The following is a 15961-nucleotide window of genomic DNA, read 5'->3' as shown; positions in this document are numbered from 1 at the left end:
GACAAGGGAGCAGATCACACACACGACTAAGACACATTAGTGCTGTGAGGTTCAAATGTGAGTCTTCAATCCCTTGTCCAGCAGCGCAGATGCCTCTGTGACTCCAGCAGCATTTTTAATCAATGTATAATCTGAGACTCCAAAAGTCAAATGCTGCTTGATGGCAGCACTGGAACTTGAGTGGCAAAGACTGTGCCATCAGGAAGTACCTAGGAGCCCTAGATCCACTAAAGCAGGGTGAGACTCCAGGTTGAAAGGCTCCTGTCCCAGACAACAGGCAGTCCAGGGTGCTAGGAAGAGCACATTGAGCATCTCCTTTCCTTTACCATCATACTTTACTTCTGTTTCAATAAACTTCACCACCCATTTGGAAATTGAACCTAAGGAAGAATTTAGAAATAAAGGTGGCTTTCTTAGAGACAAAGTTCTATAGCTTAGAGGGAACGATAGCAAGCTAGTCAAGTTCACATCCTCCCAGACAGCACTGCCTTCTGTCACCACATTACCACTGAAATGAAACACAATTGTAAAATCATGGAATTATATCTTGTATTTATTTTTTAAAATCTTATTCAAAATATTAAATAATACAATTTCAGATATGAAAAAAATTACTGCAATAAAACGTTCAGGTGTATTTCCATTGTGCTTTCCTTCCTCACTAGGGCAGTCAAGTGTCCAGCCAAGAGGAAGGATGGACAGTGCTGCTTCTTCCATCTCTACACAGAGCCTACAACCATGGCTCACCAGGCTTTGTTTAACACATAGTAGAGGTGACACTTTCTGAAAAGTTATAGTGACACTTATAAGTCAAACACGGTTCAAATCACTTATTTACATACTGATCAATTCTTGGTGATAGAAAGACAGACTCAAATGAAATATAGTAAATAATTTCCAGTTGCTGTAAAAAAATAAACAAGAAAATAGAACAAGTCCAGGAGGGGAAAAGGTCATTGTACACATATATATTTTATGTATACAAACAACTTCATTCAGGTATAATTTTAATTTGAAAGATCGAGATACAGTCTTATTTAAGTGATAATGGGCCCTAAAACTTACTCAAACTTGCTACACAATAAGAACCAAAATGAACAAATTCTGTAATTTTAAACTCTGCCCATCACTTGAAACCTTTAAGGAAACCGTGGTACAATCGACTGCTAACTAAAAGTAATTCTTCATCTGTTTTACATTTTACCAGTTTCTACCTATAATTTAATTCAGTAATTCAAACCAAAAAATGATATATATATAACATTTTATCTATGTTCACGGCAAATTTCAGTCTCTTCTGCAGAATTTCTAGACATATTTAATATATTACCTAAAATTTTAGTGGGATTGAGCAGTCTCGCTATCTTAAAGTGTGTTTTAATTGTCTAAAATACACAAAGCAGTTTTCTGGAGAGCAAAAAGCATAATACTTAAAAGCAAAGTATTATTACATATGCCCTTGCACATTTCAGTTTGGGACCACAAAGTAATGTGTGTTTAAAAAATAGTATCTGGGTGGCAGAGAATGAATCTAAGTCAATAGTACTATGTTAGAATTTAGTTACAAGTCTGGGATCTTTCAAAAGTAGCATTACTTCCAGAAGAAATACAATGAATGGAAATAATAAAACTACCAGTGTAAATGAAGGTAATGCTCACATTTCAGACACCTGATTAAATTCAGCTCTAAAAATGTAGATTAAAAAATTATATACTCCCTGTTTGTGACATTCAATTTCCAAAGCACCAAGGCAAAAGAGAGATCTGCCTCTCATTTAAGTACCAACTGCCTATGGCAAACATCTGCACAACATCATATAAAAAGTCAAGCAAATAAAATTATATAATGAGCAAACTCAAATCACAGTGCTTTAAAAAATATAATCATTGGTAATCTTCAGAGAAGGCATGGCCTCATTAACGTTCTGGTCTAGACGGTGATATTCCACTGTTTTAGAACAAAGGCCATCACGCCATTTCCTGCTTTGAACTAGGAGGAAAATCTGGAATAAAAAAAAAATTAATAAGATGTACACAAGAGAACAAAAGGATATGATAAAAGTTTTTACAAGTGAAATATCTCTCCTCAGTTCCCAAACACAAAAGTATCATTAACAACAACGACCAAAGGCTATTTGTTTTTCATCTTATATACAAGGTCAAATAGTGCTTCTCAGATGTCCATGGACACAGGAGTGACTCTGATTCTGAGGCTCTATTTTCAGGCTGAATTAGGAGGTGAGGTAGAGCCCAGGAGCCTACTTTTTCACAAGTCCCTTAGGCATTCATAATGCAGACAGTCCAACACCAAACACTGGGATACAATATCACCAGCATTCAAAACTCTGTCTACCTACAAATACAAAACCAGTGATAGGTCAATAATGACAAATAACCTGAGGTTGGTCTTTTTTGCTATTTTCTATTATTAGATTCATTGATTCTCAAAGCTGTAGGGTATTTTGAAATTACCTGGTCCAGTTTTGCCATTTCTTGGGTAAGAAAATGAAGCCCCAAATAGGAAGATGACTTTCAAGGAATAAAGTCATCACAAAGCAATAAAGTCAAGAACTGAGATTTCCTGACCATAAAGTATTAAAAAGGAAATTATGTGTTTCTCTTTGAGTATTCTGAAAGGTTCAATTCTTTAGCCTTTATGGGACTGTATGATGCAGAGATGCACTCTCACATTAAATCACCCATCCGGTGCCATTTAGGTCTCCTTTGCCTCATTAAAGGAACAAACTAATTTTAGCACAGAAATGTTTGTCACAATATTATTTATGAACCAAAATTTGGAAATCATCTAAATGCCCATTAGGAAAACAGTTGAATCAATAATGCAGGTATCAAATCATGTTTTTAAAGAATATTAATATTATAGAAAGTGCACATGATTTGATGGGAAAAGATAAAAACTATATAACATTCATTTTTAAATAAAACACATATATGTAAGAATTATATATGTACTTATAGATCAGAAATATATCAAAATGTTAATACCCCTTGGGTAGTAGCTCAAATTTTCTTTTCTATACCCATGTTTTCTGAATTTCCTAAAATAAACATTTAATACTTTTAGAGTAGAAAATCATTAAGTTCAATGCTTAATAAATTAAAAGACAAAAATATTAATTTAACCTTCCATAAGTACTTATACTGAGATAGCAATGCTAAATTAAGATGTGAAAATTTTTAAAAATTTAAAAAAACACTGAGCTGGGCATGGTGGCATATGCCTGTTACAACAGCATCTCAGGAGGCTGAGGCAGGAGGATCCCCAATTTGAGAACAGTTGTGGTAACTTATTAAGACCCTGTCTCAGCCAGGCACATGACACACCTATAATCCCAGCAACATAGAAGGTTGAGGCTGAGACAGGAGATTTGCAAGTTCAAAGCCAGCCTCAGCAACTTACTTAGCAAGGCCCTAAGAAACTCAATGAGACCCTGTCACTAAATAAAATATTTTTAAAAGAGCTGGGGTGAAGCACCGCTGGATTCAATCCTCACCACCAAAAAAAAAAAAAAAAAATCCTGTATCAAAATGAAAAATAAAAAGGACTGCAGATAAGCCTCAGTGATACAGCAGTCCTGGTTCAATTCCTAGTACTGGAAAGAAAAAAAGAAAAAAAAAAGATGGCCTTGGGCTTTATTCATTAAGAAGTAATTTGACTAATTTTTTTTTTTTAGAAGCACATACGGTCAACCATTCTGTCTGTAATACGTTAAAATATATCATAGATTTACAAACCAATTAGACATCTTGATATTTTACCAAATTAACATATAATTGATAAGAAATATGACTGAGCTAATAAGGCACAACTAGAGAGGCTGAAAAATTCCCAAACTTACCTTTCTTTTGTTGTGATATGTAACATAAACAATAGCAATACAGAAAGCAAAAATAATAAGATGAAAAAAGAAGTGGCTGTCTTCCTCTTCTACATTTGAGGATGGGGCCTTAAAAGATTTCACTGACTGTTCAATTTCCATGTAACCCCTATTTTCTTCTAAAGTCTCATCGGACTCATCATCCCTGGGGCTGGTGGTCCAATCATAGTCTGGTTCTCCATAATCTCCATTGTCCAGAGTGTCTTTGGCTGTGGATGGAGAACTATTCAGTGTGAGAAGATCCTCCTCCTCTATGCTCGGATCTTCATTGTTATCAGCTTCCTCTTGGGACAGAGAGGTCATAGGAGAGGGATGGGGGGCTGCAGATGCTCTTCCACTTTTCTCTGTACTGATTGGGGGAGGGAGAGTGGTACTGACTTGGGAAATAGAAGGTTTGGTTGGGTTTTCATGTGTTAAAGCATTCATATTTGAAGTAGAAACATCTGAGTTTCGTACACTTTGGCCTGGTGGATCCGTTTGTGATACAGCTGAAAGAAAAGAAGAAAGACATTACCCTGAAATCTCCAACTCATCCCTACAAATCTAAAAGCAATATTAACTTCAATTTTCATTAAGCATTACTCTCAGCTAAATTCTTATAACTTTCTCTCAAGAACTAGTTATTAAGTCCCAATAGTCACCAATCAGTTATATTTCTTCTTAAGTCAATTATTCAGCTGGTAACAATTGCTTTGCCATTAGTAACAATTTGAGTAGCATAAAGGACCCACTGTGCCACAGCCTGCCACTGAAAGAAAACAGTAGGATCTGACTTTAGGTCAGATAACAAAGTCCACACACAGCCCTTACCCGTCCCTGCTGCTTTCCTTACAAGAAGAGGCTGGACTTGAGTCATCCTTGTCCAGGCTCCACCCTAACCCCAGAACAGAGAGCTAGCTAGCTAATCATGGCTCGGGTAGGTCACAAAAAAGATATGTAATTTGGAAATGTAAACACTTTCAACAATATAACTAATCTAAGAGAAGGTATAAGCAAGATGTCCAGCATCCTAAGTGATACCTGAACTGGAAGACTTCCTCATTCAGATATTTTAAAAAGTACCCACAGGAAAAAGAAAGGGAAAAGTCATAAAGGACAAAAATTAGAAACTGGAACTTGAAAGCTAAGTGACAGCTGTGTTAGACTATGACAACTGAGGAAGGGGCAAGGTACGTAATCAGTGATACAGCACTTGCCTAGCATGTATGAGGCCCTGGGTTCAATGGTCAGCACCTCACATACACAACAAAAAAAAGTATTTACCGCCTGGTGCAGTGGCGCACACCAGCAATTCCAGCAACTTAGGGGGCTGAGGCAAAAGGATCGCAAGTTTAAGATTAGTCTCAGCAGTTTAGTGAGGCTCTAAGCAACTTAGCAAGACACTGTCTAAAAATAAAAAAGGGTTGGGAGTATAGCTCAGTAGAGGACCCCTGGGTTCAATCCCCAGCAATCCCCCCCTCCCCGCAAAAAAAAGGGAAATAATATCTAGTAAACACCAATTCTTATTTTCCTATGCTGCTACCTACTCAGCATGGTTTACTAAAGTAAAGGTGAAATTATTTACCTAAGTAACTATATACCAAGAAGTAGCAACAGAAGCAGATTCCACAAAATTAAACAGTGTTTCTAGTTCATAACTGAATGTAGCACTTGTTGAAGACCTTCAAGGACATCTATCATATTTTAAAAAATAAACAGTCTTGTGGGATCTAAATATATTTAGATAATATTTTAAAGTCTATCAAATTAAAGTAAACATTTTATAGGGATAAGATTAAACCAAGTCACACTAGGCCTTTCACAAATGTTAGCACATACAGACAACTCATTGTGCAAGTACACTCATTTACCTAACACATTGATATCTATTTTATGTAGCTGGTGTCAACTGGGATGAACAGAGTCTCCTAAGAAATAATTTAATAAATCATTTTAAAAGATAGTGGGGCTGGGGATGTAAGTCAGTGATAAAGCATTTGCCTCGTATGAATGTGTAATGTCCAGGGTTTGGTCACCAGCACTGCAAAAACTAAAAAATAAAAATAAATAAAATGATAGTAGTCAGACATGGAGGCACACACATATAATCCCAGCTTCTCAAGAGACTGAAGCAGAAGATTGAAAAGTTTAAGGTCAGCCTGGGCAAAAACATAAGATCCTATCTAAAAATAAAAATTTTTTAAAGAGGATGGGAATATAGTTCAGTGGTCATGTACTTGCCTAGCAAGTTGTCCTAGGTTCAACCTCCAGTACTACAAAACTAAAAATAAAAAAAGAAAGAAAAGATAATAAATTAGTTAAACTCTCTTAAAGCATTCTCAGTCATTGGGTGCCCTGAAATTTTTAATTAGAAGAAAAGAAAAACAGGACCTATAGCGGAGTACATAATTCAAAACTATTAAACAGGGACTTCTAAAAAGAATTTACATTTATCATTTCCACTTAGTTACAGTTCAGGAACTTATACGTTACTATTTCTATAAGACATTTAATTTTCATCCCAAAGTGAAGCCAGACATGTTTTTAAATAAAATTAAAAATTCAAATAACTGGGAGCCAAGTAATTAAACCTTGGCTTTCAAAAAAACTTTTGTCTAACTTTTTGGATACTCATTTATGTCTAACAAACACAAGCTGATAGGAGTGGGAATGATTATAAAGAAAGTCTCCATGGAGCACTCGAGAATTCACAATCCTCAGCAGATCTCTCCTTCTATCCTTCACTCTCTTGGTATAACTAGAACCGAACTGTCCCTTAAAGACACACTTGCCCTACAGCCCTTTTAATTAATGGCTATTTTATTCTCCCACATGCATGCACCACAGATTCTGCCCCATCCAGACTAGTCCATTCCCTCCATAAGCTCCACCAACTGTGAGTCTCACATAAGCTTTCACTCATTCACTTTTATCAAATCATACCCTCAAATTCTTAATGATTTTAGCTCTTGGCACTAAAGTTTAATCCAAAACAAGTACTTCTGACTTAATTTCAAAATCCTGACCTCCTGCTTACATTAGCCTCTCTCACCCATGGTCATTCTCTGTTATCACAACTTCCATAATCTGTTTCATGCATCCTACTTGTTGACACACAGCCTCCTATCCTTCTAGCTCGTTCCCTGGTATTCTCAATCCATCAAGACTACTACTCTCTGATCCTAACACCTTTTCAGCTGCTCTTGGCCACCACCAAACTCCACCAATACACACTCTTCTCTTTTTTACCAAGATTCAATTCTGTCAGCCATTACAATCCCTCTCCTACATCCACATTCCCATCCCTTCCTTCTCTTTGTCCCATTCATTTGGTGAGGCAACATCTACCCCGAAATAAATCAAGTTCTCTGATTCTTCACCAGGGGCACCAGGTAGGTGAACATGGCTAGAAATAAATATACAACCACACCACTGTTTTCATTTGAAATTCAAAACCAAAAATCCAGGTCTATGTTTAAAGATGCTAGCAATTATACTGTTTTCACCTAGTCCATTTACCCTCCTCCCCTCTTAAGAGGTCATTCACATTTTCCTCTATCATCAAATCTCCGATACCTTCTCTGGTATTGGAGATACTCTCATTTTCAACTGACATCACTTCCTAACTTCTCAGAGAAAAATGAAGCCATCAGAAGGGAATCCATGAACTCTGGACTCCAGACTCATACATGTCACTGCCTGCTTGACATCTCTCAGATGTCTGACATTCAAATTAACAGGTTCAAAATGAATTCTCACTGGCTTATAGGAAGACAGATGTACTCTTTCCTATTTCCACCACTAAGAACCACTAAAACCTCTGTATATTATATACATGTAACATAAGAATACTCTGAAAGGTGGAAAGAACAAGACAGAGTAGTTACAAGACCTCAGGACCTAAGAAATGACATGGTGGTGACCTCCTGGTACTATAGTTTGGATCTGGTTTGTTAAAGTTTTAGTGCACAGCCAGGCAGTATGGGAGGTGGTAGAAACTTTAAGAGGTGGGGCCCAGTGGGAGGTCAGATCACTGGGAGCTCCCATGTAGGGGATTATGGACCCTATCTCTTCCCTTCTTCCTCCCTCCCCAACTTTGCTTCCCAGCCATGAGGTACACAGTTTTGCTTTACTAAAAGCTCCTGCCATAATGTGCCACAATAGACCCAAAGCAATGGGGTCAACCAATCATGAACTGAAACTTCTAGAACTGTGAACCAAAGTAAACCTTTTCTAAGTTCAATATCTCAGGTATTTGTTAGAATGATGGAAAGTTTACTCAGTCCTGTATTTTCTTTTTATCTCATGTATCCCAGACTTGCAGTTTAAAAAGCAAGCAACCTGAAAACAAGGAGGGGAACAGACAGAAATGATCCCCCAAAAGGTTACTTTCTCTAGCCAAAAGATTGGGACAGAGTAACAGGGTACCCTCTTCCCCTCCCCAATGGGACAGTGTCAGAGGATGAGCACAGAGTCAAGACTTCAACCATCACCAAACAATTAACAAGGACACCCCCACACAATTATGTCAGTGCAGATCATGAAGGAAGCCAGAACTCCTACCCCAACCCAAAAAAAACCAAGGAGACCACCACTATTCAGGTGACAATAGCACAGATAACAAGATTTCTACAGTAATGGGAAATCAGTAATGCAGTAATGGGCAGCAACCCCTGCCATAGCAGTGCTTAAAAAAATAAAAAAAAAATAAAAAATATTTAAGAGAAAGATTAAATAAGTCCCACAGCATAGTACAAAAAAGTTCAGGTTTCAATACAAAATCATCTGTCATATCAACAATCAGGAAGATGTCAAGTTATACGAAAAACACAGTCAACAGATGCCAACAAGGCCAGGCACAGTGGTGCACTCTTTAATCCCTGTTACTCAGGCTGAGTTAGGAGGATCACAAACTGGAGGCCAGCCTATGCAACTTAACAAGATCCTATCTCTAAATAAATAAATAAAAGGGCTGGGATATAGCTCAGTGTTAGATTGCTCCTAGATTCAATCCCCAGAACCAAATGAATAAATAAGATGCTCAAAAGGTGGACTCAAGGGCAGAAAGAAGGGAGTCAGGAGAAAAAAAATCAGTGTACTGAAAGACAGAACAATAGAAATTATCCAGGCTGTGGAAACAGACTGTAAGAAAAATAAACAGAGCCTCAAAGACCTGAGGGGCATTAGCAAAAAACCTAACATGTATTAAACTGGAAAGAAAGGAGAAAAAGGGTTAAACCAGATATTGAGGCTAGGGATGTAACTCAGTGGTGAGCGTGTGCTTAGCATGTGTAAGGCCCAGGGTGCAATCCCCAGTATTACAAGAAAAAAAAAAAAAAAAAAAGAAAGAAAGAAAGAAAAAGAACAAACATATTAATAACAGAAGAAGGTGGCTGGGTAACACACAACTGTAATCTCAGTGACTCAGGAAGCTGAGGCAGGAAATTGCAAATTCGAGGCAAATCTCATCAATTGATCAAGACCCTGTCTCAAAATTTAAAAGGGCTGGAGATGTTGATCAGTGGAAGAGCACTCCTGGGTTCAATAAGGAAGGGAAGGAGGGAGGAAAAGAAAAAGAAAAATCTTCAAACATTTGGAAACTAAACAATACACTTTTTTTAATCCCAGTACTGGAGATTGAACTCAGGAGGACAAGGGTTCAGCCACTAAGCCACAATCACAGTCAGCTCCCCACAACTTTTTTTTTTTTTTTTTTTTGAGACAGGGTCTTGCTAAGTTGCCCAGGCTGGAACTTGTAATCAGCCTTCTGACTAGGTGAGATTACAAGCACGAGCCACAAAGCCCATTTTAAACAACACATTCTAAGTAATCTATGAATCAAAGAGAAAGTCTCAAGGGGAAAAAAAGCATTGGGCTGAATGCAAATGAAAATACAACATATCAAGGTATGTGAGATACAGATAAAGCAACAACAAGGAAATTTATACCACTAAGAGCATACATTGGAAGAGGGACTGTCTCAAGTCAATCATGTAAGCTCCTATCTCAATAACCTAGAAAAGAGGCAAAATAAACTCAAAAACCAGAAAGCGAATAATAAAGATAATGTAAAATACCAACAACCAATGAAACAAAGAGTTGATTTTTTGAAAAAATAAAGATGAGAAAAACTGACAAATGCCTAGCAAGAAAGACAAATTAAAATGAGAAAAAAGACGTGAATAATGAATATCATAAATTAAACAAGGGATATAACTCAAATGCTACAGACATCAAATGAAGAATAATCATGAACCACACCACACACATAAATCTGACAACTTAGATGAAATGGACAAAGTTCTTAAGAAACCCAAACTATCACAACTCACCTCCTATGAAATACATCATTTGACAAGCCCTATAAATAATAAGGAAATAGAATTCTTAATTTAAAACTCCCAAGAAATAAATCTCCAGGCCCAGATGGTTTCACCAATTTCCACCACACATTTAAACAAGAATTAATACCAATTCTACACAATCTCTTCCAGGGAATAAAAGAATAATACTTATCAATTCATTTTATGAAGTTAATACTATTAACCCGAACACAAAATCGAAACACCCTATGGAAAAAGGAAATTACAAATTGATAACTTTTGTGAATATAAATGAAAAAAATTACTAACAAATATTAGCAAATAAAAATCTGCAATATAAGTGCTATATTTTGGATGCTGAATGATGCCCAAAAACCCATGTGTTTAAAGGCTTGATTTGGTTCCCAATGTGGTACTATCGAGAGGCTGTGGAACTTTTAGAGGTAGAGACTTGTGGAAGATCCTTAGGTCATTGGGAACATGCTCTCAAAAAAGAATTTGGGACCCTTCACTCTTCCTCTCTCTGCTTCCTAGTTGATGTAAGAATTTGCTCCTCCACACATTTCCACTATGATGACTGCCCTCACCAGTGACCCACAGCCATAAGACCACACAATCTTAGAATGTAACTTCCAGAACCATGAGCCAAAATAAACCAAACTCTTTATAAGTTAATAGCTTCAGATATTTCATTAGAGTAACAGAAAGCTGACTAGTACAATAAAAATCAATTAAAAGATCTGGAGCTGGAGCTTAGTGGTAGAGCATACATAGGCCCTAGGTTTCATCACAGCACCACCAAAACAAAAATTAAAAGTATATGCCATGAATGACGAGGTTTATTCTTGGGATGCAAGACTCACTCAAATATTTAAAGCAATCAATGTAATCCACCATTTTAGTTATACAAAAATTAACTAAAAATGGCTGGGCACCGTGTTGTACACCTGTAATCCCAGCTATGCTGGAGGTGGAGGGAGAGGCAGGAAGATTGCAAGTTCAAGGACAGTCTGGACAACTTAGTCAGACTGTCTTAAAAAAAAAAAAAAAAAATTTGTTTTTAAAGACTAAGGATATGGCACCTGCCTAATATGCATGAGGCCAAGTTCAATCTTCAGCACCATAAAAAGTCAAACAAACAAAAAAATAACTAAAAATAAAACATATTTAAATATAAAACTATAAACCCCTTAGAAAAAATATAGGAGACAATCTTTGAAATTTAGGGTTAGAAAAAACAATTCAGTCACAAAACAGTCAAAAGTCAGGAAGAGATATTTCACCAAAGAAAATACACAGATGGCAAATAAGCATATAAAGAGATAATAAGCCATTAGGAAAATGCAAATCAAAACCACAATGAGATATCACTACACATCTATCAGAATGGCTAAAATGAAACATAAGGACAACACCAAATGTTGGTGAGGATGCAGAGAAACCAGATCACTCATATGTTGCTGGTGTGAATGTAAAATAGGACAGAGACTCTGAGAAACAATCTGGTAGTTTCTTAAAAAACTAAACACATAACTATCACACGACTAAAAATTATACACCAAGGCATTTATCCCAGAAAAATGAAAACTTATGTTCAGATAGAAATCAGTACACAAATGTTTACAGCAGCTTTATTCATAATAGCCAAAAACTGGAAACAACCAGACATCCTACAACAGATGGATAATTAAAGTATAATATATCCATACCATGGAATACTACTAATCGGCAATAAAAAGGAACAAACTATTGACACATACAAGAACCTGGATGAATCTCCAGAGAATTATGCTGAGTGAAAAAAGTCAATCCAATGGTTACATACTGCTTGATTCCATTTATATGAGACTCCCAAAATGATATCATTATGGAAATGGAAAACAAATTTGCAGTTGCCAGAAGTTCAGGAAAGGGTGGAGCAGGAAGGAAGGCGGGTGGCCTCAGAGGGGCAACAAGTGTGGCAATGGAAATGCCCTTGATTGGAAATGCAAATGGAAATCTTGACTATATCAATGTCAATATCCTGGATGTAATATTATACCACAGTATTACAAGATGTTAACTACTGGAGAAAACTGAGTAAAGAGTATGGAAGATCTCTATACTATTTCTTACAACTGCTAGTGAATTTATAATTATCTCAAACAAACAAAACGTTAAGGAAATTAAATGTCTAAATCCCAAAAATTAAAAAAAAAAAAAACACCTTGCTCTACCCACTCTTCATCTCAAATAATGGCAACTTCATCATTCTAGTTACTCGATCCAAAAATCTTGGAGTTGTCATTTTCTTAACACCTCACATTCAATCTGTTACTCCACGTTTAAAATTTGAATACTTTCACCTCTCCACTGCTACTGCCTAGTCCGAGCCCAATCTGGATTATCACAACAGCTTCCTAATTGATCTAGTTCCTCCCACCCTAACCGGTGCTGTCCACACTCAACAGGGCAGCCAGTCACCTGTAAACATTTAAATTGGATGAGGTCACTCCTCTACTTAACCCTCCAGGGGCTCTCCCTTTCTCTCAAAACCCAAAGTCTATATAGTCTACAAGATCCTACATGATCTGGGCTGGTTACCTCACTCTCAGTATCACTTGCTAATCTCCCTACCTGCTCCACCCCCACCACCTACTTAGCAGGCAGTAGGCATCTATCTAATAAACGTGTGTTTATTGAAAGTGCTCTTCACCCAGCTTTCTCCACCAACTCCACATGGCAGCCCATGTAGTGTCTCTGCACCTACCCCTGTGCTCTGGAAAAGCTCAGGAAACCCCACTTATTGCCCTTACTCATTGTTTAACTCGAATACCTAGCACCAACTAGGACCAGAATGTGTACTCTTCAAGAAATAAAACTTAAAAGTAATACACAAATACCACACAAATAAACTAAGAATTCATCTGAAACATTTGATCCAAAGTAGATCACCTTCCTTGACCTCCTCTCCTTCAAATCTGTGGAGTTGATCCTGTTAGCTATGAAGAGTTTTTAAAACAAAGTGACAACTCCTGCTTTATGGATTTAATTGCTTAGCTTCTACAAACATATGCACTACTCTAGATGACTAAATCTTCCATTTCTACCCTTTCCTAATGGATATTATCTCTTTAGCTAAAACTTAACATTTTAAAAATAAGACTTTTAGAAGTTTTCTTAATTTTTTTTTAAAAGCCACCTTAAAATAAAATTATATTGGCACTTTTCAAACTTGAAAATGCAGAAGATCCTGAGAATTCATTCACATGCTAGTTTAAGAAAAGTTATCTTAAAAATTAACTGCATTACAGAGTAAATTAAGGTGATCATTTGGGAACAAAGATAGCAAATGTAGAAAAGCAGGCACTTTTGAAACAGTTCAGCAACGCTTGGACATAAGCTGGTCATCCAGTGATCCAAAATGAGTATCTTTTCTTTATTTTATCAAAACAAAAACATAAAGCTTAAGAATTCCTACACACTTCCAAGAACACACCTAAGCACTGAAATTTTAAGAAACCTAATATGAAACAAGTTAAATAAACATAATATGGTCACTTTCTCTAGGCTTTTTTGAAATCTGAAACTCAACACATCCTAGATTTAAATTTTCTTATAAGAGTGATTACTTTGAAATTATTCCACATAAGGCATGCTTGCAAAAAACATTACCCCAAGTCTTATAAATGCTACACTCCTGCAATGGAGCTGCTCCCCAATAAAAAGCATATGTGTTCATTTTTATTTAAGTTATTTTCAACAGGAAATACTCGGAACTTACAACATTCAAAATAGGTATATATAAAGACAATTTAAAAAGATAAAGATTCAGCCGGTCATGGTAGCACACATCTGTAATCCCAGCAGCTCAGGAGGTTGAGGCAGGAGTATCATGAGTTCAAAGCCCAGCCTCAGCAAATGTGAGGCAAAAAGCAACTCAGTGAGACCCTGTCTCTAAATAAAATACAAAATAGGGCTAGGGATACAGCTCAATGGTTGAGTGTCCTCCTGATTTCAATCCCTGATACCAAAAAAAAAAAAAAAAAAAAAAAAAGACAAAGATTCCCTAAAACTTTCCATATGGTTGGGAGCAATATTTAAGTACTCTAAGAAATAAAAACAGACACCTTAATACTCCACAGTCCCCTTCACTTGCCCCTCTCCCCCAACACAAGATTTTCCACCAAAAAGTCTTATTTCTGTAACTAGTTCCCAGCTATACATACTTCTTAACCATTCCAGCAGGAAATACAGATATTTAAATGTCATTTTTTTCTTAGATGATTAAATGATCCAAACAATTATGCTACTCAAGTACTTTAGGAACAGGGAAATCCTCATTATATTTTACTAATGATGAAAGGGCCTTGAGAAAATGGATCACAGTGACCACAGTCCTTCCCCGCAGACTGGCAAACACCTCCAGGAAGGCAGTGCATTGTACTGCCTTCAGTTCACACACTATTTTTCATCTGAAAACTCAAAAAGACTTTGGAAGAAAAGGACTGTGTCTTGGACTGAAAGAAAAACGATACTACTAAACAAGATACTGCTTAATCATTCTAAGTTTTTTCCCACTAAGTCTCAAGCTTATCTTGATTTACAATGTAACTTTTGCAAAAGAAGAAATCCTTCCTCTGCCAAATCCTACAGATCCATTAAATATGAAGCCGTGTTGTCCTGGTTAACCCAAGATACAGGGAAAGGGATCACGTTTACAAAGAATCTTCTTTGTTCCCAAACGTCTCTCCTTTTCCCAAGCTCCTCAGGAGCCCAACGCCCTACTCTCGATCTCTCTACCAATGCACCAGAACCTCCAAGACCTCAGAAAAGCAACCCTACCCGAAAGCAACTCTTTCTCCTTCCCTCTCACTTTCTGAAATATTCATTCAGTTCAGTCCAGTCACTAGGTCACTGCTCCTGCCCACCTCGGTCTTTACTTCTGACCTCATCCATTCTAGGGGGCAGGGAAGAGATTCTCCTTCCTTGGCTCTACTAGGTCCCCGCCCACCCACCCCCACACACACACACTTTGGGACCCTCTCTAGACACCACACCATATTTCAGGTTAGGGGTAACCTGAAGCATCACTTCAGCCCCTGTCACCTCCAGCCCCTTTTCGAGACCCTTACTCCCCATTTCAAAAACCTGTGGAAACCCCACGGCCGCCACTCCCGTGACAGTCCATTCTTCAAGACTCTCTGGACCACACACCACTCCCCCGCTCCCCGCCCATCTACACTCTGCTCCCTGCTCCCTGGGTGTCCGCATCTCTCAACCGCATTTGTCAGGCCCTGGGAGACCCCACTGTCTTGAACCCCTTCAGACACCACACGCTCCCTCGTAGAATGGGCAGACTCTGCCCCAACTAGACACCGTCTGCTCTCGACACTCAGAAGCGCCCTTTCCCCTGGCTCATGTCTCCAGACCCGCGCGCAGGCCCTCGCCTCCTTCCCGCACCCGCCCTGCCGTCGCGCCCAGTTTACCAGTTGACACGGCGAACGCAAACAGGAGCACGAGGACCAGTGTCCACGCCAGCCCTCCAGGGGTCTCGATGCCCGGCCCGGGAAGCAGGTTCGCTTGCACTGCCCCCCTCATCCTCCCTAGGGCGGCTGCGGCCATAACGGACTCGGCCGGGAGCCTGCGCTGTTGCTAGGCTCTGCGTCCTGACGTCAGACATTTCGTAAGGCGCCGCGGCCCTAGGCTTCTACGTCCCAGCGTGATGACGTAGCATCTGGAACCGGGATTAAGGAGGAAAGGTGGTGGGAGTTGCAGCTG

At 38.1% G+C, this 15961-nt stretch overlaps 1 protein-coding gene across 1 annotated transcript; it reads right to left on the bottom strand.

The window, feature by feature from the left end:
• Positions 1–535: 535 nt before the first annotated feature.
• On the bottom strand, positions 536–15848 carry C6H5orf15 (chromosome 6 C5orf15 homolog). Its single transcript, XM_047555885.1, has 3 exons — positions 15670–15848; positions 3861–4387; positions 536–2003 (listed from the first exon to the last, which is right to left on the bottom strand). The coding sequence occupies exons 1-3, from the start codon at positions 15803–15805 to the stop codon at positions 1872–1874; spliced, it is 795 nt and encodes a 264-aa protein (XP_047411841.1). The 5' UTR covers positions 15806–15848; the 3' UTR covers positions 536–1871.
• Positions 15849–15961: the final 113 nt, after the last annotated feature.

This window comes from Sciurus carolinensis, chromosome 6, assembly GCF_902686445.1.
Source record: "Sciurus carolinensis chromosome 6, mSciCar1.2, whole genome shotgun sequence".
In the NCBI taxonomy this organism is placed as follows: domain Eukaryota; kingdom Metazoa; phylum Chordata; class Mammalia; order Rodentia; family Sciuridae; genus Sciurus; species Sciurus carolinensis.
The sequence above is the reverse complement of the archived record's forward strand: the minus strand, read 5'-3'. Positions and strand labels throughout refer to the sequence as shown.